The 23,936-nt window shown below is 55.2% G+C and overlaps 3 protein-coding genes across 9 annotated transcripts in view; 2 read left to right on the forward strand and 1 right to left on the reverse strand.

Annotated features, from left to right (window-relative positions):
• Positions 1 to 3,045: 3,045 nt before the first annotated feature.
• On the forward strand, positions 3,046 to 15,836 carry PABPC1L (poly(A) binding protein cytoplasmic 1 like). Of its 3 annotated transcripts, XM_075166451.1 has the most exons (15): positions 3,046 to 3,269; positions 4,084 to 4,277; positions 4,789 to 4,904; positions 5,689 to 5,828; positions 6,673 to 6,767; positions 7,037 to 7,174; positions 7,735 to 7,830; positions 8,739 to 9,005; positions 9,545 to 9,635; positions 9,920 to 10,048; positions 11,417 to 11,556; positions 11,932 to 12,025; positions 12,915 to 13,045; positions 13,866 to 13,955; positions 14,550 to 15,836. In XM_075166451.1, the coding sequence occupies exons 1-14, from the start codon at positions 3,077 to 3,079 to the stop codon at positions 13,947 to 13,949; spliced, it is 1,908 nt and encodes a 635-aa protein (XP_075022552.1). In that variant the 5' UTR covers positions 3,046 to 3,076; the 3' UTR covers positions 13,950 to 13,955; positions 14,550 to 15,836. The 3 variants fall into 3 exon arrangements, with proteins under 3 accessions (XP_075022552.1, XP_075022550.1, XP_075022551.1); XM_075166449.1 differs by lacking the exons at positions 9,545 to 9,635; positions 11,417 to 11,556; positions 11,932 to 12,025; ... (1 more) ...; positions 13,866 to 13,955; positions 14,550 to 15,836 and having other exon boundaries at positions 9,920 to 10,066; XM_075166450.1 differs by lacking the exons at positions 9,545 to 9,635; positions 9,920 to 10,048; positions 11,417 to 11,556; ... (2 more) ...; positions 13,866 to 13,955; positions 14,550 to 15,836 and having other exon boundaries at positions 8,797 to 8,893.
• Positions 15,813 to 21,890, reverse strand: TOMM34 (translocase of outer mitochondrial membrane 34). 4 transcript variants are annotated; one of them, XR_012676260.1, is made up of 10 exons: positions 21,733 to 21,890; positions 21,553 to 21,652; positions 21,170 to 21,322; positions 20,347 to 20,507; positions 19,935 to 20,079; positions 19,177 to 19,303; positions 18,560 to 18,659; positions 17,394 to 17,501; positions 16,440 to 16,679; positions 15,813 to 15,989 (listed from the first exon to the last, which is right to left on the reverse strand). XR_012676260.1 is itself a non-coding variant. In XM_075166454.1 (8 exons), exons 1-7 carry the CDS (start codon positions 21,851 to 21,853, stop codon positions 18,561 to 18,563), a joined length of 906 nt encoding a protein of 301 aa, XP_075022555.1. In that variant the 5' UTR covers positions 21,854 to 21,890; the 3' UTR covers positions 15,813 to 16,679; position 18,560. The 4 variants fall into 4 exon arrangements, 2 of the variants coding, with proteins under 2 accessions (XP_075022555.1, XP_075022554.1); XR_012676259.1 differs by having other exon boundaries at positions 15,813 to 16,679; XM_075166454.1 differs by lacking the exon at positions 17,394 to 17,501 and having other exon boundaries at positions 15,813 to 16,679.
• Positions 21,891 to 22,005: 115 nt separating this feature from the next.
• Positions 22,006 to 23,936, forward strand: part of STK4 (serine/threonine kinase 4) — a 47,647-nt gene continuing 45,716 nt past the window's right edge. For both annotated transcript variants that reach the window (XM_075166455.1, XM_075166457.1), the window contains exon 1: positions 22,006 to 22,152. In XM_075166455.1, coding sequence (XP_075022556.1) covers positions 22,121 to 22,152 — 32 coding nt within the window. In that variant the 5' untranslated portion in view covers positions 22,006 to 22,120. The remainder of the gene's footprint in view (positions 22,153 to 23,936) is intronic.

A 23,936-nucleotide genomic window follows, 5' to 3' on the forward strand; every position in this document is an offset into this window, starting at 1 on the left:
TCCCTCTTTATATCTGTGATTATTGCTACTTTGTCATTTTCTTCAGCCTTTATAGACATACTTGCTCTTAAATGACTTTATAGTGTATGCTAACTCTCAGTCTGACGCATGCTGATGACATCGTCAGCTCTGAAAAGAAAAAATCCCAGGTCCTGCTAGCTGCTCCTGTTCATAGAGCACTTGTCCTGCCTCGGTTCTCTCAGGTGACATCTCCCATCCTTACTTTCTCTTTTGGGGGAAATGATGAGCCTAGGAGACTGCTCTGCAGCAGTGAGGAGTTAAGGAAATATCTTAATTTCTCAAGTAATTGTAACATTTTGGGAAAGGGCACTCCAGCTGGCCCAGCCGCAGTAAGAGTCCGGGTGTACTCCACGCATTTAACTGATCTAATTGGTGCTGCTGCGGCTTCTCGTTCCTGGCACTGGTGCTCGTCTGACCTCTGGGTGAAGCAGTGTGGGAAACCACCAGAAGGCTTTTGGGAAGGTAAGGTTTCTCCTGATCTGCACTGCAGCTGACCCTACCGAGAGTACAGGTTGGGGTGGAGCTCAGCAACCACGCTTGGATTAGTTTTGCTAATTAGTAACACGTGGGACCGTGGTGCTGCATGGCGTGTGTTGCCTGGAGCAGGCTGGTGTGTCTCCTGAGCAGCGTTCAGGGATTCCATGGCAGCAGAGAAATCGCATTTTTCATGAAATCCAGCAGACCTGTTCATGAAGTCAAAAGGATTCACTTGTCCTGCTCCACTAGCTTCCCTGCTTGAAAGTGTGGAAGCAGAGGGAGCGTGGCCCTGAGGAACGGGTCTGGCTGAGACACAGAGGTGCTGGTGACTCAGGCCCAGCACAGCCCTGCAAGCAGAGTCGTGCTGGGGAAGTTGCAGGTGGAGCTGCCCTGCCCGCTGCCCTAAGCTCCTGTGCTTTTTCATCCAGCCTTTCAGCTGCACAGCGAGTTGTTGAATGACAAATCATCACCTCTCATACACCTACCATTATGTCCAGCACAGCTGGGGTGTGATCTCTGTGGATGAAGGTGTCCTTACAACACTCGTGTCATCCAGACAAAAGGTGATGGCAGAGGCCAGGTTCTGCATCCCGTGGGTCTCTGTGGGGTGTTGAGGGAGTTTGCTGTGGAGTTTGCATTAATGACGAGGGGTTGGTACCGAGCTGTGCATATCCTACTGGCTCCTGCCTGGATTTCTTAACTTCGGGGAAATACCTTCCAGAACTTGCAGGGGATTTCCTAAAAACGCGCGGGTGGGACATGCAGCGTGGGCAAGCGCTGTCAGTGCTCACGGGCAAAACGCAGCACCGCTATTCCCCTGCCGCTGATTTGAAAGGACCCGAGGAAGGCAGGCAGCTGCCATCTGCAAAAATCAGGAGATGCAACGGCTGCCTCTCTGCCTGACCCCGTTAGCTCCGCGGCGCTGGGGGCTGCCGCGGGGCTACCGCGGGGCTGCTGGGGGCTGCCGCGGGGCTACCGCGGGGCTGCTGGGGGCTACCGCTGCCCCGCCCCGGGGCTGCCCGCCCCGCCGGGCGCAGCTCGGGGCGGTGCCGGGCCGGGCCGGGCCGCAGCTGCCGGAGGGCGGGGAGGGCCCGTCCCGCCCCCGGCGCCGCCGCGGGAAGAGGCGGGCGGGCCCGGCAGCCGCGGCCGGAGCCGTGCTGTGCCGCGAGCCGAGCCCAGCCCGCCGGAGCGCTCGGCGTGAGTGCGGGGCCGGGGTCCCGCCGCCCGGCTCCGGGCTCGGCGAGGGCGGTTTCTCCCGGGGTCTCGCTTACCGGGTCCTCCCGTGCCTGGCCCGGAGCGGGGGTGGCCGGCGGTCCCCGCCGGCGGAGCGGGGTCGGGCAGGGCGGGCAGCTCGCTGCTCCGGCCGCTCCGCCTGTCCGTGGCGTGCCGCGGGCTGCCTGTGCTCGGCCCCTCGGCTTTTGCCGGGCGCGGGGGCTCGGCAGCCGGCGGCGATGGGGCGGTGCGGCCTCTCTGCTGGCTCCCGGCCTCGCCCTGCGCCCCGTCTCTGCTCGGTCCGCTCCTTTCTCAACTCCCTGCCCTCGCTCTTCGCCCCGGCAGCGGCAGAGGAATGCTGCGTTTGCTCCGTCAGCCTGCATTTGGTTTGCTGTCAGCATTGCTGTGAGGGCACCTCGGCTGCCTGAGGAGTAGGGCTGTCTCACGGAGCTGGTGCGCGGCTCTTCCACCTTCTGCCCTCGGTGGTGACTTGCCTTTGACTGAGGGATTGCTTAATGCACCTCTGCTATGTGTGAGCACAGGGTGTCTTAACAAGCGTCTCAGGTCTTTTGAGCTTTATGGTAAGAGCCCCAGAGATGGGCTTACAAGCTTTTAGGGCAGGAGCTGCATTTCTGTTTTCCCAGGCAGTACCTCGGGGGTCTCAAGCAGCGACTGTCATCTTCACACGCAGCTTTATACCCAGCTAAAACCAGTGAGAGACTGAGCATCAGTTTTCCTGCTTTGGGGGCCTTGTCAGCAAGCTGAGAAATTGGGAAGGGGTGGCTAAAAACCTGTGTTTGCCTTGTTAGAGATGGAGACGGTTGCCGGGGGCACTGGCTGCAGCCGTGTGGGCTGCAGGGCTGCTCGTGGGAAGCTGCTCCCCTGGCAGGGCAGCACCCTGCATGAAAGCAAACCTGTACTCCTCCGGTTTGTTCTGGCTGAGCAGCCGGCCGGAGGGAGCTGTTAAGGGGAAATTAAAATGGAAGTCTCTGGTGGAGAAGGGCTCTTTACCTTCTGAGGAATTAAATTCCATTTTATTTCTCTTGGGTGTCGAAAGGAGCAAATCAGTGTGTGTGATGTGGTGCGGTGTGTCCCTCTGGCCGCTCCCTGGGTGTGCGGGGGCTGTGATGTGCAGATCGCCCCAGCTTGGCTTTTGCACCAACACTGAAATGTCCCTGAAAAATGTGGGAACTGCAGCATCCTTGGGGCATTCCTGGTCCTACCACCACTGGTGGGAAGGGCACGGCTCGCGCTGCTGCAGTGGGCCCAGCCCCAGCGTGGGTCCGTGGTTGCTGCGTGCGATCCAAAACCTGTGCCCTGCAGCCTCGGGTCTGTCTTCCTCCACAGCTGAGCTTTGTGGTTGACCATGAACGCTAGCGGCCCTGGCTATCCGTTAGCCTCTCTCTACGTGGGAGACCTCCACCCAGACGTGACCGAAGCCATGCTCTACGAGAAGTTCTCGCCTGCTGGGCCCATCATGTCCATCCGAGTCTGTCGGGACGTTGCCACTCGCCGATCGCTGGGCTATGCCTACATAAACTTCCAGCAGCCTGCGGATGGTACGTTCCCTGTAACGCAGCCCCGAGGAACTGCCTCGCAACAGGGGCTTGGGGTGTGCAAGAGATGGAAGGGCAGGCAGTGGAAAAGGGAGGAGCAGAATGGATGCATCAGCCGTTGGGGCTTGGGCAATATTCTGCTGATGTTGAGTTTTGGTTGTAACTAATCCCAACCTGCTCTCAGATGGTGACACATCCCACTCCCATCTCTTCTTAGGGATTGGGAGAGGATGCAGCATCTGGGCTTTGGGCTTGTGGGGGGAGGAAGGTGACTTGCAAGAGTCACCTCCCTCCACGAGCTGATGGAGAAGGGCACCAAAACCCCTTCTGCCCTTCCCCGGGGCAGCCAGCTGCCCGCTGGCTCATGGCGTGAAGCGAGGCCCCCCTCCTGGCAGGCGTCACAGCGATACAGTGCCGTAACTGAAAGGTGTTTCATGCTGGAGCGAGGCAGCGGTGATGGGAAGGTGTTGGGCTAGTTGCCCTGGAGACCAAAATCGTTACTGGGTAAATGAGTTGGGCACCTGCCAAACTGGAGCTTGCAGGGAAGTGGATGATCCTGTGGGAGTCGGACATGATTTGGAGGGGGGGGGAAATAAAAAATTAAAAAGGAAGGAGTGGTTTGGTGGCAGGAGGGGAGGAACGCAGCCCCTGCCTGGCCCTGCTGCGCTGGGAGGCAGAGCTGCCTGTCTCATTTAGGTTAACGAGCCCCTGTCCAAGAGCATCTCTGATTCCTGTGCGTGTCTCAGCTGCTGTAGGATGTGAAAGGGATCTGCTTATGTTACCCTCCTTTCTCCCCCTGTCTTTGCTTCTTTGCCAGCTGAGCGAGCCCTGGACACCATGAACTTCGAAGTGATCAAAGGCCGTCCCATCCGCATCATGTGGTCCCAGCGGGACCCCGGGCTCCGGAAGTCGGGGCTTGGAAACATCTTCATCAAGAACCTGGACGACTCCATTGACAACAAAGCCTTGTACGACACTTTCTCCGCCTTTGGAAACATCCTGTCGTGCAAGGTACACGTGCACATGAGCCCTGCAGGAAAGGGCTTGCTGCAGAGCTGCCCCGCGTTCTTGGCAGCGTGCTCCAGCCAGCTGAAATTCACTTTCTTGTTTCACTTCCTATGAAGTTTCCTCTAAATTCCCACCTGCTTTGAAGCCAAAAGGCCCTGCTGTGTTTCCCCTGGGGATGGGGGCTTTTCCCCAGTGTCCCCCTTCTTCCCAGTCCCTGCACAGAGACGTTGTGTGCTGTCCTGTCTGAGCTCAGTGCGTCGACGGCACTCGGGTCTCAGTGAGCCGCAAGCTCCTGAGCATCATATAAAGCACCGGGCATCTGGCCTTGGGCTCGCCCGGCTCCATGACCTGCTGCCAGCACCCCAACACAGCTCAGCCGCAGCGGGAGCGGGATGTCAGGGAGGGTGAATGCCCCTGGAAAACGAGGAAGGGTTTTCCTGCGACTTACTTGTGTGCAAGCGTGGAGAAAACCAGTGTCTGTCTCTTTTTCCTCCTCCTTGCTCTGCGTTTGTAGGTGGTTTGTGATGAAAACGGATCCCGTGGCTACGGCTTTGTTCACTTTGAGACTCACGAGGCAGCGACTCGGGCCATCGAGACCATGAACGGGATGTTGCTCAACGACCGGAAGGTGTAAGTGCCGGAGAGGAGAGCGTCTCCTCGGCCCTGCGCTTGGCTCTGCTCCTCCCTTGCCGTGGTGCACGCTCGGGAGCAAACGCCTGCCCTGCTTGGGCTGCCACCTCCCGCTGCTCTCTCTTTTCTCCCCTCGTCCCGTCCCCGCTGGGCACGGTGGCCCCGCTGCTCGCCGGGGCAGTGAGTCACTCGTGGTCGCTGCTGGTGGAAGTGCGATAGTGGTTTGGAGCTGTTCCTGACGGTGGGGAAGGAGTCCAGCCCCGGGCTGGGTTTTATTGCTGAGGCGGTGTAACGAGTGCCCACAAAGCAGGGCTGGTCCTCGATCTCGGCTGTCAGCATCAGATAATCTGGGCAGGAAGAGGTTTTGTTGTTCTTCAGCTCTCTGCTTACATTGCATCACTTTATTCTCTACATCCCTGTCTCTGCAGAGGCAAGCGGCTGCCCAAAGGGCTTGGGGATACCTTGGAGGAAGAGAGCTGGCACTCGGTGGCATCCCTTGAGGTCTTTTGGGGTCTGCTGGGGTGACACTCCCAGCGTGGGGCTGCGCCCTGTGTTACCACTCTCTGTGTTTCAGTAGTGCCAAGTGGGGTCCAGGCAGGGGAACAGCCGGGTGGGACATGCTGAAGTTGCTGGATGTGAAACACGTGGTGGGTTTACGGGTGGGCAAAGCACGGCCTGAGATGACGGGGTCTCTCTTGACCTCTACCGAGACAGATGTGCCTGTGTCCATCTCCCCTCTGCAGGGGACATGGAGGGTTTCATGTCCTTTCCTTGCTTCCTGCAGGTTTGTTGGCCATTTCAAATCCCGCAAAGAGCGCGAGGCAGAGTTTGGCGCTAGGGCGATGGAGTTCACCAACGTCTACATCAAAAACTTTGGGGATGACATGGATGATGACAGACTGCGGGAAATATTCTCCAAGTTTGGTGAGCTGAAGTTTGCTTTGTTGAAGCAAAGTAGCCTCATGTCTGATAAACTGGAGTTGGGGCAACTGCAAAGAAAGCTGGGGAGAGCGCTTGATTGAAATACCGAGACCCTTCCCTCGATGGGATCTGACTTGCTTAAATATCACCTCACCAAAGGACCACAGTGGTCTTAAATCGTCAGGACATTACATGCGCTTTCCTGCTATGATGGAGGATAACTTGTGTTAGGCTCTCTCCTGAAAAAAAGACGACGTTTTTTACTTTCTTGGGTAACAAAAGTGGCATTTTTTTGTTTTGTTAGTTTTTTAAATTGTCTTGAAACCAGCCTGCTGTCTGGTTATAGGAGCCCTGGGAATAAGAGATGCTGAGTCTGAATTTAAAGCAAAAAAGGCTTTTCAGTTCAGTCCATTACTGAAGGATGCTTCTTGTGATGGGGTTTAGTGTTGTGCCAACCCGTGGACCATACTGTCCATGCTTGGCCAGTATTAACTCAGGTAATTTGTGAATACCAACCCAATACGTGTGTTCACACATAAAGGAGATGAGAACTTCTGGCCAAAGGAACTCGGTACGCTGGCTGGAGAAACCGAGAAGCCATCGGCGATGAGAGCAGCATCCAGGGTGGGAGGGATCGCCCTCACGGACACGCGCAGCCTCCCATTCCTGCCTTGCAGCGGGGATCCCGCTGTCTGTCCTCCTGTCTGGCTCTTGCGTGCTGCCACAGCCGTCAGTCTGCTCGCCGGGCTGGCGTCTCGTGGTGGCTCCGGAGCACAGGGCTGCCTGCCAGCAGCACCCCCTCGGTGGGCACCCTTCTTCAGATGAATACTTTCCTTTCCTCTTGCAGGAAAGACGCTAAGTGTCAAAGTCATGATGGACAACACTGGCCGCTCGAAGGGCTTTGGATTTGTCAACTTCGAGAAGCATGAAGAAGCCCAAAAGGCAAGAGGCTCCTCGCTGCCCATCTGCTGTCTCAGCCCCGAGCTTGTCGCCTGCTGATGTTCCCACCTCTCCTCGGGGGGCAACCTCACCAGCTTCGTGCTTGCTAGGGTGCCGGCACTGGAAGGGCAGGACCTGGCAAAGGGGAGCAGAGCTGCTTCCCGGCCCTCTCCCGGGGGGTCTCTGCTCGCTGTAGGGATGGACTGGGGTGGTGGGTGAAGAGTAGAGCTGTTGGCTTCCCGCAGCACTCAGACCCTTCCCTCCGCTGGCAGGCGGTGGCCGACATGAACGGGAAGGAGATCAACGGGCGGATGGTGTACGTGGGCCGAGCCCAGAAGCGGCTGGAGCGCCAGAGCGAGCTGAAGCGGAAATTTGAGCAGATCAAGCAGGAGCGAGTGAGCAGGTACCAGGTAAGGGGAGAGCGGGATGCTCTGTCCTGCAGGTCCACACCGAGGACGTGCCCTGGGCAGCCAGGGACATCCTTGGCTTGGGGACAGTGCGGGGCTCTCCAGAGCAGATCAGTGTGCTGGGTCCCTTCTGCAATTAAAAAAGACCCGCACAGGGGTCCAGTCACTGCCTGGTAACGTCCTGGGAAGCCGTATCTGGAAAGAGGAGAGAGATCTAAAGAGATCTCTACAGAGACGATGTCGGCAGGCGAACAAAGGGGTGTGCTCTTTTCCAGAAATTAAGATATTAGTCTGGAAATGAGGCGGCTTCCTGAGGTCTTGGAGCACCTTCATAGCGATGGTCTGGGCACCCTCTTCACTCGGTGTGTCTCGCCTACGAGTGGAGCACGCGCGCGGTCCTGGCTCCTCTCCACGTCACCGGTCCCGCGGCAGCTCTGGAGAGGACGTGTTTGTGGCGTGTCCCACCCTCTGGCTGAGCTGCTGGTGAATCACGCATCCAGCTTGAAAAGCTGCTGTGAACTTTGGGAGCGCGGGGGCCAAGCTGCTTTTCTGCCTGTTTGCAGGGGGTCAACCTGTACGTGAAGAACCTGGATGATGGGATAGACGACGAGAGGCTGAGGAAGGAGTTCTCTCCCTATGGCACCATCACCAGTGCCAAGGTGAGGGACTGGGGCTGTCACTGGGGTTGCTGGGGTCAGCCAGACGGTGTGCTCAGCCCTTGGAAATGGATTGGGATTATCATCCTGTCGAGCTATGGTTCTCTGCTGGTGGCTTGTATCTCAAGCCAAGTGTGAAGGACATGCCACTCATCCCCCAGGCTGTCCTGAGGAGCTCACTGGTTCAGCCAATATTTTGTAGCTTTCCTGAGTTACCCCAGCCCCGGGGAGGTGTAGGGTATGGGACCTTAAAGCCACATCATTCTGAATATCGCAGAGCCGCTCTGCGGTTCGGGACCAATGTGACACTGATACAAATGGAAATGACCCAAAAGCCACCTTGCTCTGGGGAGAGCGGGGTTTGCCTGGCTGACAGGCCGGCGTTTTGCCTTTTGGAAAAACATTACAAGTGTCAGTCTTGCCACCAAGACTGGTGTCAAGCTTCTCTCGAAGGCTGTGCGTACTGGTGCAGAGGGCTGGTCTGGCTTTAAGGTCAGGTACCTGTAACCTGCCAGCTGCTGGGGACAGACGCTGCCTGGCCCTCGGGCAGGGCACCGTGTCCCACTGGTCCCCAGCCCTTGCTGGCTCCTGCGGCATTAAGCACCGGAGCGTTGCTGGCCCGTGGGGCCGGGACACAGACCCCCTGGAAGATCACAGGCTGCAGATCTCGGGCTTGCCCAGATTCTGCCATCTTCATTTACCAAATCTACTGGTTTTGCCCGAGCAAATCCTCTGCTTCCCCGGAGAAACCTCTGCATGGAACCCCACGGGCACAGCCCCATCCGTCCCATCCTGGGTGTGGGGGCTGCAATGGGGTGCCTGCGGGTCCCACACACCCCCCTGCCACACCGTGCTTCGCGGGTGCTGCAGCGATCTGTGGACTTAGCTGTCTTGTTCTAATCCAATTTTAGGTGATGACAGAGGGTGGCCACAGCAAAGGGTTTGGGTTTGTATGTTTTTCCTCCCCAGAAGAGGCTACCAAGGCCGTGACAGAAATGAACGGGCGGATCGTCAGCACCAAGCCTCTCTACGTCGCGCTCGCTCAAAGGAAAGAGGAGCGGAAAGCAATCCTCACCAACCAGTACATGCAGAGATTAGCCACCATGAGGGCTCTGCCCGGCCCTCTCCTGGGCTCCTTCCAGCCCCCCCCGGGGTACTTCCTACCCCCCATCCCCCAGGTGAGTCCCCACTCCCGAACAGCCTTGCTCGGGTACCCGAATTTGGGCTGGAGGAGGGGGGTGGCAGTTGGGCTGAGGAGAGCATCTCGGTTTGTGCGGACCCAAGCACACGCTGGCATGGGACCGGTGGGATCGGCGCTGGGCTTCTGCCTAAGCAGCAGGGCTTGCCGAAACGCTGATGGGGTGCAGGTGCTCCAGGCAATGGCCTGGGGATTTAGTAGCCACCCCTGCTCCTCAGAGGAGGTCCCCAAGGAGGAGTTTGGTGGGAGGGCGTGAGCACGGTGAAAGAGTCCCCTGATGAAAGAAGGGGAGGAAGAAGGGTTACAGAGGTGCAAAAGCTTGCGGGGAGGAGATAAGCGGAGCTGCTGGAGGGCACACAGGCAGCAGGACTGGAGGTCGATCTTTAAAGCGCTCTGGCACGCTGCAGCGCGTGGTTTTGGCTCGCCTGTCTGTGCCTGGCAGCCGCTGAGATGCCCTGCGTTAGGTCTGGCTCAGCTCGGCTCCCGAGTCACCTTCGATAACGTGTTCTCCTTTCCTAGCCACAAACCAGAGCTACCTTCTACAGCCCCAGCCCAGTTGTCCCAGTCCGTCCTGCCACTCGCTGGAGTGCGCAGCCCTCCCGGCCGCCCCGTGAGTCAGCCTGCCTCTCCCCGGGGGTGCGAGCAGGGCTGGGTTAGGGACTGAGGGTCTCTAAAAGCAGCACAAAACCTGTAACCACGGGGGGCCCTTGCCTGGAGAAGTGTGCGGGGGTTTGGTGCAAGGGTCATGGTGATGGGCACCGGGGGATGAGACGTTAGGGTTGACCCCAGAGGTGAGGTGCTCCTGAGGTTTCTCCAGCTGTGGTCACTCCCCTCCCGCCTCCTTCCATGCCTTTGATACCAAGAAGCTTTATTAATCGTGCTCCATCTTTACAGCAGCGTATCCTGCAGCTACCCCCATCCTGAGGGCTGCCGCGCCGCCCCGGCGCCTGCTGTCCAACATCAGCACCATGAGACAGGCCTCCACCCAGGTGCCCCGCGTGCCCCCCCAGGCCCAGAGAGTGGGTGAGTGGGGGAAGGACCCACCTCGGACATCGCCATAGCGGCCGTGCGTGGGCGAGGGTGCTTGCTGCGAGCTTGGGTCTGCCTCTGAAGATGGTTTGGTTTGTGGAATTGCTCGTGGAGAAGTCTGGATGGTGCCCTCGGATGTGATGAGACTGGAGCAATGTCGGTAGTAAATAAGGGTGTAACTTCTGGGGAAGGTTGTGGTCTTTCAGGCAACGGGACAGGTCTCTGATATGCAGATTGGTCTTGTCGGCCACTGCTCCTTGAATACGTTCATTAAAGATGACGATGGTGCAGCCATGACACCCTAGGCTTGGTGCTCAGACCGAGGCGGAGGTTGGGAAAGGACCTCGTGGGCAGCAGCAGAGGGTCTCACCGGCTCTAGCTGAACTGCTGCCGAGGCCAAGCCTCCAGTAAAACACGCTCGTGCTAGAAGTGTCTGGAGCTATGGCCTGAGAACCAGACCCTGCTGGCATCCCCGGTGCCTTGCTGTGCTGGGGCTGTCCCTGTGTCCCAGGGTGTCCCCTCCACCAGCGTGAGGTGGCTGTGCTCCTGCAGGGCTGGCGGGGTGGTGACCGAGCTGCTGTCCTGCACATGGTGCCCAGAGCACTCCTCACCCCGAGAGTGCTTCAACCCCGTGTCTGTCCCGCACCCCTCTGCCTCTCCTGTGAGTGAGGAAGAGGAGGATGCTCAGTGGGGCTCGCAGTGTAGCCCCCTCTGAGGTTCCTCTCTGGACGGGCTTTGAGGAGAGGCTTAAGTAGCGGTGGGTGGAAGCTGCCCACCTGGTGAGTGGGTGAAGGTCTGATGTCCCCCAAAACATAGGACGATCTGGTGCGGCAGCATCTACCTACAACCCTCCCAGTTTCATGCGGATTTAGCCCAAGGTCATCTCTGGTGTTGAGTGTCTTATTGCTGAAGCGAGCAGGGGGACCGGGAGGGCTGTCTTTGGCTTGTCCCCTCTCCTTTAGTCCTCGTCCCCCCATTTCTCTGCCCTTGCCTCCCTGCAGGAGGGCAGCCAGGGTGAGCTGGGGGACAGGGGCACTTGCTCTTGCAGCACCCTGCTCGGTGCTGTCCCCGTCCTCTGGCTGCTGATACAGATGGGCATTTCTGGAGGAGAGACAATGAGGCGTAGGTGCCTTTGCAGCTCTCCTGCCCTCTGCACAGTCAGACCACCCCAGCCCAGTGGGCAGGATGGCAGTGCCCTGCCTGTCCTGGGGAAGCTGCCTTTGACCTGGGGGCTGCTTTGAGCCTGGGGGGGGATTTTTCAGGCCCTCTGGCTGAGCACACTGCCCTTGTGGCTCCAGCCTCCTCGGCACAGGCGTGTGTTTAGCGGGCTCTTCCTTACAAATGGTCCTGTCCCCATTGCAGCCAACATCGGGACGCAGACAGTCAGCGCTCGGGTGCCCTCCTCGCCCACCCTGCCACGGGGTACCCCGCAGTACAAGTACTCCTCGGCCATCAGGAACGTCCAGCCGATGGGGCACGTGCCGCCCATGGTGGCCCCGCAGGTAACCGCTCTGTGGGCTCCCAGCTTCGGCACGGCCACCGCAACGTGCGTCAGTCCTGGTCCTGCTCCGGGTTAATGCGACTGCTGACCCCAGGCAGCCCCATGGCTCTGTTTATGACCGGTACCGGGACCTTTCCCGGGGCCTGCTGGGGTAACTGGGGCTACAGATCTAGTAGCCACACAGCTGTGATGCCTGGCTCCAGCTTTCCTGGAAGCCGGCATTTGGATGCAAACAGGCAATGCCAGAGTCTGCGTCAGCATCTCTGAAGGGTGAAATGCCCTGCTGCGTTCCGGGATTAGCACCATTCCTGCAAGCCAGGTAACTCGCACGTTGCTTCCAGCCTTTGATTGCTGCTCTTCTCTGTTTTTTCTCCAGGTGGGAGAACCTGCTGTGCATGTCCAGGGGCAGGAGCCGCTGACGGCATCCATGCTTGCAGCAGCCCCTCCTCAGGAGCAGAAGCAAATGATAGGTGGGTGTCACGGCTGCTCTGCTGGAGCAGATCCAGCTGTGCGTGCATGTGAGGGCATGTGGACTTGCATGGTCCAGGGAATAATTAGCTGCTAGGAGAAGCTGTAAGCCTTTGTGGGATTGCTCTGATATTATGCTGCTTTGAAAAAGAAAATTAAAAACATTCGGGCTGTGTTGGAAGGGTATGGAAGCAGCAAAACCACTCCCTGTCTGTATTAGCTGCCTGGTAGTCAGATGGCATCTGGTGAAGCTCGGCAGGAGAGGCAGAGCTCCATGCTGCCAGGCTGCACCAGGGCATTTGTGATTCCCCTGAACTCTGAGCCATCCTGCATCGCTGCTCTCAGGCACTGATGAACAGCTTGGTGGCCGTAGGAGTTAGGGTCAGCTCTGCTGCACAGCCCGTGGGCTTTGGGAGCCGTCTGGCGTCCTGCTGGTGGGGTGGCTGGTGCCCGTGGCATGGGAGGGGATCGCTCGCCCTGCTGCAGGGAGGCTGCCCTGCTCTGCCTGCCTTGGTGGCTTGGTTTGGCAAAAGCACAGCAGGTCATGGACCAGCTCTTCCCCCCACGGGAGGAAACTGCTCCTGCAGAAGTAGGCCCCTTCACGGGCACGCTGGTGGGCAGGCGTGGGCAGCGCTCGCCGTTCCACTGCCCTGCTCCCACAGCGGGTGCCTGCTGCTGTCTGGCTTCACCCGGCAGCTCCCCTGCCTGCAGACACCGTTGCTGTGACATGCTGGAGTAGGTTTGCTTGTGAGCAGTGATTTTTCCACCACCATCACCACCCTTGTATCCCTTTTCAGTTGAAAGGACAGAGCTGGGAGGGCTGAGGGCACTGGGTTTGAAAATGCTGAAGGTCTTGCATAGTGCTGATGTCCTCCCTGGTGTTTGGAGCAGGTGAGCGCCTCTACCCTCTGATCCACGCGATGCATCCCTCACTGGCCGGAAAGATCACTGGGATGCTGCTGGAGATAGACAACTCTGAGCTGCTGCTGCTCCTGGAGTCCCCCGACTCCCTGCGCTCCAAGGTAGGAGGCACGCGGTGCCCAAACAAATCACATCCCGAAGGGCTAACTACCCGCTGCTGCAAGGAAAGGGGACCATGGCCCAGAAGATGGGCCAAGGACGTTGATAGCCATGGGAAGAGCAAGTAGCTGCTTTTTTTTAAGTGAAAAATGAGCAGAAAGGGCCCCAGGTTGATGGCTCCGCACCCAGTGCCTGAATGCCTGCCTGCCTTCAGCAAAAGGGCCAAGTTCAGAGGTTTGGAGGTGGCTGGGAAGTGAAAGGGGGAAAGCAGGGTGGGTGTCATTCCCTGGAAGGACAGGGGGAAATGAGAATACAGACCTGAGAATAGAAACCCAGATAAATACCGCCTCTCTAAAGCATTTCTTCAGTTTCCTCCTTAATCCTGGTGAATATTTAGCTTTGGTTCCCATCAAAACAGTTGCAGTGAATTGACTGCATCTCCTTGTTGCTCTCTGGAGGCAGGATTCACTTTTACCCTTTCACTGACTTTTTTCCGAAGGAGCGTGGGCTCTGCGGGGTGGTGCCAGGCAGCTCCACCTACGGAGAAGTTTCATTTCTCTCCGGACAGTTCTGACTCCTATAGAAAGGGAGAGATGCCCCAGCATTTTCCAAGGGAAGAGACAGAAGAGGTCTGTGAGCTGATCAGTCTCCTGCAGAAGCAGCAGACTTGGATTTTATAATTATTATTATTAAAGTCCTTTCCCTCTTGGAAGAGGGTCTGTGCAGGGGCCAGATCGGGACCTGGAATATTGCATTTCTTGTGCGGTGTGCTCCTATGTTGGAGCAACTCAACTTCTCCCCCCTTGTGCTCTCTGTTGTAAGATCGAGGAAGCGGTTGCTGTTCTCCAAGCGCACCAGGCTACCGAGACGTCGCACAAAAGCAGTGCTGCGGCGTTCCTGCAGTGACTGCGGGTAGGTGCAGGGAGCTGTTGCAAGTGTCGGAGTGTGCGCGGTGTGCTCAGGGTTTCTGACTCTGAAATTGGGGATTGGCTTTCTTGTCCAGATCAAGTATGGCTTGATGAGCAATGTAAGTATCTTTGACTGTAATATTCCACTTAAGTCACATCTTCCGTTTTCCAGACTTAATTGTTCTGCAGAGACATGGTTCTCTGTGGTTTTTCTGTGTTCACAAGGGCAATCACTGTGCAACCAGGAAGGGAGATAGGAAAGGACCTTGCTTTTTCTGTAGGTCTAGTGGGGACTGGCACAATCTTTCCTGGGATTTCCCAGTGTTTTTTGCAGAACCTTGTCAGTAGATACCCTATAAAATGTTGGCGGTCCTGTGTGGGCTTTATCAGGAGAGCTGGCCCTGCTGCTGAGGGTGGGACAGACCCATTAACAAGCAATTCAGACTTTCACATACCCCTTCGAAGATAGTATTTTCTTGACTTGTGATCACAGGGAAACTGTGTGTTAATCCAAGTTCAGGTGAATTCTTATCTGGATGAAGTTGTTCCTTTAGCAGTTGAAAATCGCATATGTGGGTTCTTTTGGGTTTTTTTGTAGACTTCAGGACTGAGACTGAGCCCTGAGAACACTGCCTTGGAAGAACAGCAGCAGCAATCCCACCGTGCTTTTGGAATCATGCCTGACTGTGACCCTGGCTTGTCTTCAATGCTCCATCCTATTTTTTTGTGTGTATTGTACGCCTTGCAGAATTGCTTCCTCCTGCACCTGTGAAAAATCCCCACGTTAATTCTCTTCTGGCTACGGAAAGCATTTGTGTGAAATGTAGTGTGGAACCCAGCCTGGTTCAGTTGTCCAGGAAATGACAAGTGCTGATGAATCATCATTTTTAGTGAATTTATTGGGTTCTGTAGTTTTATTTGTTCCTATAGCTGACACTAATAAAGAACTGATGCTTCCACCCCCAAAGCATGGGTTAGTTCCCTTTGCAGAGAGACAGCAAATACTTTTTCTGTTTCATGTGGGTGGAGGGATGGACTTAGGTCAGGCTGCTGTAATTAGTGTTTGAAGCTTGTGATGCTGGCGGGGCGGCAGTGCTGAGAGCTGGCAGGAAGGGACATACAGGATTAAATGAACAAATTGCCAACCAACAGGCTCTCCTGATCCTTTCTGACTCTCTAGGAGGATGGCTTTAAGCAAATTTCATACTATCTACCTGGATTTTATCGTTTCTAGCTAGCTGTTTTTAACTTCCTTTATAAAAGGCATCATCTTCCTGCAGTTCTCCTTTTGTAATGGACCTTGTATGCCTGCAGGAGTACTGGCACCGAGCGTCTTCTGCTGGTCACCACACTGTGTGTGTTGGTCACCACACTGTGTGTGTGTCTGTGGTGCACAAGACCCAGCTTTTGAGGTATTGTGGAGTAGCTGTAAATCAAAAGCTGCTTCTCCAATGTGTGCTCCTGACCAGTGGTTTCAAGGAGTCATTGGTGGGCCTGAAAACATTCGTAACTGCATTGCGTCCCACTGGGACACTCCCTGCTTGCAGGAATAGCTGGAACCTGTTGCTACTGTGTTCTGCTCTCTGGGCCTCTCCCAGGGCACGTTGCTGTCGTCATCCTGCCCGTAACGCTCTGCTCTTCCTATCTAGGAAAGGAATTTCAGTCCCTAGAGGCTCCTTGGTACTCGAGACTGGCGATGTATTGACCTTGCCTGACTGCTTCCTTGAGCTGACAGGAGCACACCGCCACCACCACCACCTACCTTCTTTCTGTCCAACGTGCGTGCTGGTGTTACTGTCTCAATCTTCTGTGCTGTATCATACTCTCACTTCAGCTTGCTGCTGAGTCATCCCTCCTACCTCTTGTTTTCCTCCCAGCATTTTAATAGAATCACTTACACTTGCTGCTGTGGTGTCTGCTCTGCTCAGCTGGGACTCGGTTTCTTTTTTTTTTTTTTGCCAATTTTTCCTCTGACCTTAAATATTTCTTTTCCTCATAGTGGATGCCTGAACTGTGCACTCTTTAGATATCTCCTTCTCTGCGAGATGCTTGTAAAGGATCTTAATCCACTTAAATGAAGGTTCTGTGTGTTATTTCTCCCAAAGTGTAACTGGCTGGAAGCTTTCATGCTTTGTCTCTAGAGGAAAACTGTGTATTTGCATGAGTGTAATGCATGTAAGAAGCCAGAATAGAACTGTACAGGTAAACTTCATTCTGCTGTTGGCTAGCACCAACAAGGTGCTAGGTCTGCAACCTTTTTTCAGGTGTAACGGGCCAGTTCGGATGCGCCTGTGACACCGCCTACAATGCTAGATGGCTTGGCTTGAGAAGACAGCCGTAGAGCTAGAGGGAATGCAGAGTGGGGCCAAGGAACCCAGGGACATCAGAATAGCCTAAAAAAAGGACATGAACAAGGACCAGGGTCTTTCAAATGTTTATCAGAAAAGGTGAAGTTGGAGCTTGGATCCCCTTGTATACTGGAGGATACTGGAAAGTTTTCGGAGTAGCTTCCTGGCTGAACTCCTCGGGGAAGTCTGAGGCTTTAGGGAATTGAGGCAGGAGCAGCAATGCACACGTGAATCTGGAGTCTCTAGTCCGGAATGGTTGCTGTGGCTTTTGAAAGGGGTGGATGAAGGTGTGCCTCTGGCAAGGGCTCTCCAGCTGCCCATGTGGACAGCACTATCTTTGCATGCCTGGGAAGCGTCCTGCACGGACAGCAGCACCGTCGCTAGAAGAGAAGGGGAGATAGGAGCAGAAGTGACCCTGGGCTTGAAGTAGTGCGTCTTGTTGCTGTGCTTGATCTTTGTCTACCTGGTGGTATTGCTGGGGAAAGTCTTAGAGATAAGGTACACAAACAGCAAACGCTGCTGCTTAGAGGTGTTACCTGCACTGTTCAACTACAATTCATTGTATCTGCCACTCCAGATAAGAGCTATCCTTTTAAGAGCTCTGCTGTTAACTAAGTGAAGCCAGTTTTTTTCCTGTATTCCGTGACCTTCCTTTGCTTATCTGTGTGCTGCTGCCCTGTGCTTCCCCACCCTGAAATCCATCACACTTACTTGCTAAAAGCTCGGGCAAGCACTGGTTGCAAGATCAAAGGAGCTGTGGGCTTAGAGGTGGGAGTGGAGTGAATGGAGCAATTTGTGCCCCTCAGGGAGGAGTTGTTTCAAGCTCTGGCCCATTACAGCTGATGGAGTACAGCCCTGGGACCTACAAAAAACTACTTAGTATCAGGCTAAGATAAGAAATCTTTGTCTGTCTTTTAATGGCATTAAAGTGATGCCTGCTTTCTAAATTCAGTTCAGTGGGGTACCTGCCTGAAACCCTGACTGCTGGCAGAACAGAGCAAGGTGGGAAACAAAGATATGGCCTAGCTTCTATCTCTTGGTCTGTACTGTGAGCAGTTGGCTCAGGTCTAGTGTTGTCCAGCATCTTGACTTACTAGTTAAAGCACTTCATCCACGCACAGCGTGCAAGGCTGAGCAATGTATTGTCACTGCCTGACAGCTGGCTTCCAAAGCAAGGCATTATACAGCAGCGCTTGAAGTCTCTGACAAAAAGGGGGGACAGTATGAAGTGGTTAAAAAAGCAGTTAAAAATTCATCACGTAAAAAAAACAACAGCTCTAAGGTGAAAATAAACATGGCTTTAATGAGAACTGGTTGTAACGGTTCATAGAATAACTCCAAATATCTCTTTACCTACAATTTTAAGTCAGTGCTGTCAATACCAGATAAGGAGAAAATAAAAAAATACAAACATGCATTGAAGTAGTAAGCCAAACCTCAGCTAGGATGTTACTGCGTATCCTCCTCCCTGTAACATCCTGTAGCAACTGCTCCAAAAGGCACAGAGGAGCTAAAGTGGTTTTTAAAAAACAAACCAAAAAACAACACAAAAAACAACTGTAAAATTCCCAAGCACCCAGAATCTGAAAGTAGTAGTGCACAGTGTAACAAGGCAGGCTTAACTTGCTGCTGTTTTCTTAAATGTGCAGAGTAATTAAAAATAAAAGAAAGCCGCTACTGTAAACACCTGCCCAGCCACACTAAGCAGCAGAAACTCAGCTGAGGGCCAGCAAGCATCAAGTGGGAGAGGGACAAGCTTGGCCCTGGGCAAGTAACTGTGCCTCTGTTACAAGAATGGTGTGTGGTGCCAGGGCAACTGCAGCAGTTCCTGCAGCAACCTTATTTAAGTAATAGCAGCACAAATGCAGCAAAACTGTCACCTGAATAAGGACAAAAAAACCTCTTTTTGTAGCTCTTCAGAAAGAGAACAGCCATTTCACATGCATCTTAGCCAACATGGAAAGAGTCCCTGAGGCCAATAGTTACAGGCAAGTGGACTTCAACCAGGGAAGTTAACCTATATGCCTCTCAGGGAGGGGCATTAAAACTTTGAATGATCTTAGAGGAAGATAATAGAGTTTGATACAGATTGTGTGTCTTAACATTCATTGTGCTGGCACAGAACCTGTTACATCTCAGCAGCAGTGGAAGATAGATTTCAATACCAATCCTGCATTAAGATTGGTCCCTATAACATCATCAGAAGGGAAAAAGCTTTCTTCTGCAGTGGAAAATAAAGCTTTCCTTGTTGCTTGGTTACCCTAGACTCTGTTCAGTTCTTGCAATAATCTCAGTGCAGCTGTGTTCTTTGGTTCAGTTTTCAACAAGCTCTTGATATCGGCAATACTTGATTTGTAATCCTAGAAGGAGAATATTTTTTAAGTGTTAGTACATTGAAAATGCAGTCTAAGGCTCTTGCTGCAGAATTACTACCCTGCAACACAACTAAGCCCGTGACTCCCCCTGTATAATTGCTTAAGCACTGCCATCAATGTAGCTGTTCTAAACCACACTTAACTAGGGCTGAGAAGACAATTTCGTCACCCAAGTGGGTTCTGAGTCCAACACCAATGCAGTAAGTCTTCCAGTACTGCCTAGAGAATCTCTCACCAGACACGAAAAGATGAAGCTCAACACAACATGTAGCCGCTTCCAGCACCTCCAGAAACAGGACCTGGTGCTGAGAAACTCAGGAGATCCAACCAGCAAATAGTGATGTGAAAGAAAATCCCCCCAGTCCACACAGGTCTCAGCTATCTGATGGCAGATACTGTCTAGCACAGAAACGAGTTCTAAATGGCATCTCTTGCCCTGATCATGCATTAACAGGCTTCTAGTCCTAGCCTAAAACTGTTCAAAAACTCCTGACTGACTTACCTTCAGTTCTTTAAGTGCCTGAGCACGCCTGTAGAGTGCCTTAACGTTTTTAGGATCTAACCTCAGAGCTTCTGTGCAGTCTTGTACTGCTTCCTTGTATTGCTTCAGAGTCAGGTAACAGAGAGCTCTGCAATACAATTACCTGGTTAGAGACCTTTGGCTAAAAGCAGCATCTACTGCTGCAACATACGCAGCAGATCTCAGCCAACCCCTACGCAGCACAAAGCCGGACTCCAAAACAGTCTTTAGCCTCATATGTTATGTAATCTTACTTCTTGAGCTCAAGTTTGTTTCAATTAAAAGGGTGGAAAAAGGGAAACGGTTTTTCAGTCTGAAAAAAAAAAGAGGATTTTTAGAGTAACCTACACTAAAGCACTTCAAGGATGCAGGTTCCTAGCTATACCAGTCCAGAATATGCGCTGCTTGCTGCAGTTGCCTTAGGAGTCTTTAAGTATAGCAGTCTGCAATTTGTAGTTCATGGGGCAGCAGACGCTACTGCAAATAACAGAGTCCTGGCAGACAAGCATTAAAGGGAGAAATCCCTTACCAGCCCTAAGCTGATGTCTCCAAGGGTTTTTTGCAGTACCTGATCAAAGAACATTACACAAACTACAGGGAAGACTGCACTTGGGGCAAATGTGTGGGTAGTTTTGGTTTATTCATTTGTTTGGGAGCAAACATTAGGCAGCTCTGTCAGAAGTACCACCGTGGCTTTTATAAAGGGCCAAGAGGTACTTGGGCAAAGAGCCAAGTAGTACCTGTTGGTGTAAGTCGCACATTCCTCGTTGAGCTTTAAACTCTCACTGTACTTCTCAACTGCTTTTTTATGGTTTCCTTTCTTTACAAGTTCATTTCCTTCTTCCTTCAGAGTTCGAGCTCTCTCCATGCCAGCAGCAGTCTGCTCTGGAAACAGCGTGAAAGAATACAGAACACTATAAAGCTGACAAAATCAGCACAGCCTCTCAGAAAGCAAATATCCTCATGCCAGAGGTGAGACACAGAGACATCAAAGGATCCAGAATCAACCAAAAAGGCTGTGGCAGAACCAGGCCCCGGTTTCTCCAGGCCTCAGCCCCAGCTGCAGACACGCCAAGCAGGCGTGGCTGCTGCCTTGTTCATCACCCTTCTGAGCTACAGGGCTCTGTGCCCGGCCCAAGGGCACGCTCTCACCTGGTCCTCCCCGCGGTGCAGTTGCAGGAGGAGTGTTTTCCCCGGGGGCTCCGGCAGAAGGAACGCTCCACCTCGTCTGGGCAGAAATGGGGACTGTGGGGATTGGCGGGAGCTTCTGGCGCCAGTTCACGCCATCCTTCTCCAGCAAGGCTTTAGTCATCCTGGAAGAGAGAGCTGGCAGTCACCCCGTCTGTTGGCCGGACGGGCCATGCAGTAGCCAGTAGGGTCACTTTTTAACCTGGCTCATGTATCGAGGACAGCATCTCTCCACTAACCCCTTTACATGCATCTAAACTAAGTTCCTTCTACAGGACATTAATGAAAGGAGCTTCTTCATGTCAGCAGAGCTAAAAATACCACAGGACGAGGGCTGGACCTGTCAGTGCTCAGCCGAGCAAGAGATGTGCGCGTCACCCCTCAGCCTGGCAACCGATGAAGTGAAGCAGACAGCTCCAGGAAGAGAAAAGGACTACGGCTCCCTGTGAACCCAGTCAGCATAGGGAGGCTTAACGGACAGGGTACTGGAGCCTGTGGCTTATTATTTGTTTTAAAATAGGCACTGAGCAAAGCAGAAAGAGTCCCAGGGAATTCATTCCCAGCCCTCAACCAGCATCTCGAAAGGAACTAAGGGTGCTAGCAGACAAAGGGAGCACAGCCAGGCCTGCGCCTTGCGCGAAGCATCAGAGGCCTCGGTTGCTTCATCCCTGTGCTCGCGACACGGCTGCAGCAACAAAGCAAGACTCGCAGAGGCGGCTAACCAAGCTGCTGTATTCCCAAGCCTTTCGGTATTACCGGTGCCCCGTTACCTCTTGTGTGGTGTTACCTGTTGACGCCGTCGTGTGCCGCCTGTATGGCGCAGTCCACCTGCAGCACGGTCTTGTAGTCCACGTAGGCCAGCTGGTACCTCTCCAGGGCCTCGTAGGCCGCGGCCCGCCTGAGGAGGGGTTTGATCCCAAAAGGGACCAGGTCGAGGGCGCTGCGACAGAGGGGAGAGAGCCGCCCGGGGCGGTTTGGGAGGGCGGGCGGCCTCGGGCAGGGCCGCGGAGCCCTGTCACGGCCCGGCCTCGGGCACGGCGCGGCCAGGTCAGGCCGGCGTTGCTCCGGGGCTGTCACCGTCCCCGCCTCGCCTCCCGCCCTAACCTCACGGTGGGGGAGGGAGTGAACGAGCCCTCCGGCCCCGCCGCCCCCGGCCCCGCCGCCGCTCACCCGCTGCAGTCGGCGACGCAGAGGCGGCAGGCGCCGTCCTTGAGGTGGCAGGCGGCGCGGTTGGCGAGCAGCACGCTCCGCTCCTCGGCGGCGGCCTCCCCTGCGCCGGGACACAAGCGGGAGAGGGGTTCAGCCCGGGTCCGTCCGCCCGCCCCCCGCCCGGCCCGGGGCGCGCCGTACCTGCGGCCTCCAGCAGCGCCAGCGCGCGGGTGTAGAGCGCGGCGGCCGGCCCGTACTGCCCGCGGCGGAACTCCTCGTTGCCGGCCCGACGCAGGGCGCTGGCGCTGGGCGACGCCGCCATCGCGCCGCTGCCGCCGCGCCGGGCCGGGGCCGGGGGAGGCCACGCCCCTCTCTGCCGGCGGGGCGGGGCGGGGCGGGGCCTGGACACACCACTCCCCGGGGCGGGGGCGGGGCCTGTCAGGCCACGCCCCCTCGCCCCGGGCGGTGGGGCGGGGGCGGGTGCTCCCCCCTGGCTTCCGGCGGCGGGCGGAAGCGGCGGCGCGGCGCGGCGGGCTGCCATGGAGGAGTGAGGGAGTGACCGGCCGACCGACCGCCGCCCCGCAGCGCCATGGAGACGGTGCAGCTGCGGAACCCGCGCCGGTAAGCAGGGGCGCGTATCCCCGCGGGGACCGGGGCGCCGCGGTCCGGCCGGCCCGTGTGGGGGCCGCGGCCTTCCTGTCGCCGGCGCGTCCCGGGCCTGAGGGGTGTCGGCGCGGGGCCTGGCGCCGGCGGGAGCGGGGCAGCCGGCCGCGCTGAGCTGCTGCCCTTTCGCCGCTCCGGGGCCCTGCCGGCGCACCGAGCCGGAGGAGTGCCGGGGGCCGCGGGCCGTTGGCCTTAATCGCTTCGCACCGGGACGAACCGGGGACAGCACCGAGCTCAGGCGGTGGAAAAACGGCTTAAACAAATACGGGAGCCTGCGGAGAAGGCGCTGGCTCCGGCGGCTGCGGAAGCTCACACCGGTTAATGTGGCTGTACTGAGGGGCTGTGCTGGCCCGTGCCGGTGTAACGGCAGAGCCCCCGAGAGCTTGTTCTTCCCGCTCGTCTCCCTTGGGTGAGTTTCGGGCAGGTTTGTTAGCCCAGCCTCGGCGCACAGCGCGGGCGCTGCCTGCCCTCCCGCTGCCCCGCGCTGGGCCCGGTCGCGCCGGCGAGGTGCGAGCCCGGCTCTTCGAGGGGCTTCGGGGCGACCTGCGAACGAAGCCTTGAGCCACCTATCTCTGAACGCCAGGCCGCAGCGGAGTAGGTCTGCGGGGGGAGTTTGGGGATCAGCAGGAGTTTGAATGAAGTGTCGGTCTGTCAAAATGCTATCGGTGGTTTGCAGCTGGGTCCCAGGGAACGCTGTCGGCAGCGAACAAAGGAAGCTGCCGGCTCTGGTCTTCAGTGACATAGTCTTTTTCTGTTAAGCAACAAAACAGCAATGTATCTTCTATTAAAAAAAAAGAAGTAGTCTGTTTTTATTCTATAAGTGCTTATGCCAGTGTTTAACTGGGAGGTGATTCAGATTAGATCTGAACAACAACTGAGGCGAGATTGGTTTTGTGTTGCTGTTCTGTCCTTGTTGTATAAACATACAGTAACAAGGCAGAGTGTGTCTTTGGCAGCAGCGAGTGCGCTGGGCGAACTGGACAGTGCAAAGTAGTTGTGCTCCTGGACTATAGCAGAAATGAGGTAGTTTGATGCAAGCGCAGTAGTTGTTTGGTTATTGTGTTTGGGTATATGAAAAGCCTTTTTTTTTTTTAACAGAATTTAGGCCTCATCTTACCTTCAGCGATAAGGATCTGCCTCTTGCATCGCCACTTTTTGGGCTCCTTGGAAATGGCGGCTTGTGTGGTCACTGATAATTTTTTTTTTCCCCTTTTCTCCTCTTCCCACACCTTCCTCCCTCCCCATTTTCACAAGGACAAGTAACATTCTGTTGGTTAATGCATATCTTTGCAGGGAAGCTAGTGCCTACTTTCAGTATTTCACCACTTCCTGAGTCTGCTACTTTATAATGTTTCCTTTGCTTCAGGAAGCCATTGTATGTACTCCATGTGTGAGCTGCTCCTCCTATGTGGCTTTTGTGCATAAACATAATAGCCAGGGCTCAATGACTGGTTTCTCACTCTGTTTCTGAAGAAATTGGGGAAAAAAATTATATATTTAGTATAAAAATTAGCATGCCTGTGGCTGGAGTCATGATCTTTAACAGCAGCAGTAAGAGCTTTCAGTAATAATTTGCAGCTGCAGGCGACCACGCACATTTCATTTTAAACACTGCGTGCTGTGAGACCAGTAAGTTCTGAAAACTCTGAGACTAATAAGTTTCTGTGTTTCAAAAACTTGCATGAGCTGGTTTGGGGACTTTGGAGGCTTTTTTGTTTGGGTGTTTTTTGTGTTGTTTTTTG

This window comes from Calonectris borealis, chromosome 17 (assembly GCF_964195595.1).
Source record: "Calonectris borealis chromosome 17, bCalBor7.hap1.2, whole genome shotgun sequence".
NCBI classification, from domain to species: Eukaryota; Metazoa; Chordata; class Aves; order Procellariiformes; family Procellariidae; genus Calonectris; species Calonectris borealis.

Bases quoted from the DNA above. Each gene is read 5' to 3' on its own strand.
- PABPC1L (XM_075166451.1), top strand. From the start codon at position 3,077: ATGAACGCTAGCGGCCCTGGCTATCCGTTAGCCTCTCTCTACGTGGGA. The intron at 9,636-9,919 runs GTGAGTCAGCCT...CCATCTTTACAG, and splicing joins GCAGCCCTCCCGGCCGCCCC to CAGCGTATCCTGCAGCTACC. The intron at 11,557-11,931 runs GTAACCGCTCTG...TTTTTTCTCCAG, and splicing joins CGCCCATGGTGGCCCCGCAG to GTGGGAGAACCTGCTGTGCA.
- TOMM34 (XM_075166454.1), bottom strand. From the start codon at position 21,853: ATGGCGGCGTCGCCCAGCGCCAGCGCCCTGCGTCGGGCCGGCAACGAG. The intron at 20,508-21,169 runs GTAACACCACAC...TCTCTCTTCCAG, and splicing joins GCACACGACGGCGTCAACAG to GATGACTAAAGCCTTGCTGG. The intron at 20,080-20,346 runs GTGAGAGCGTGC...CGCTGTTTCCAG, and splicing joins TGCACCGCGGGGAGGACCAG to AGCAGACTGCTGCTGGCATG.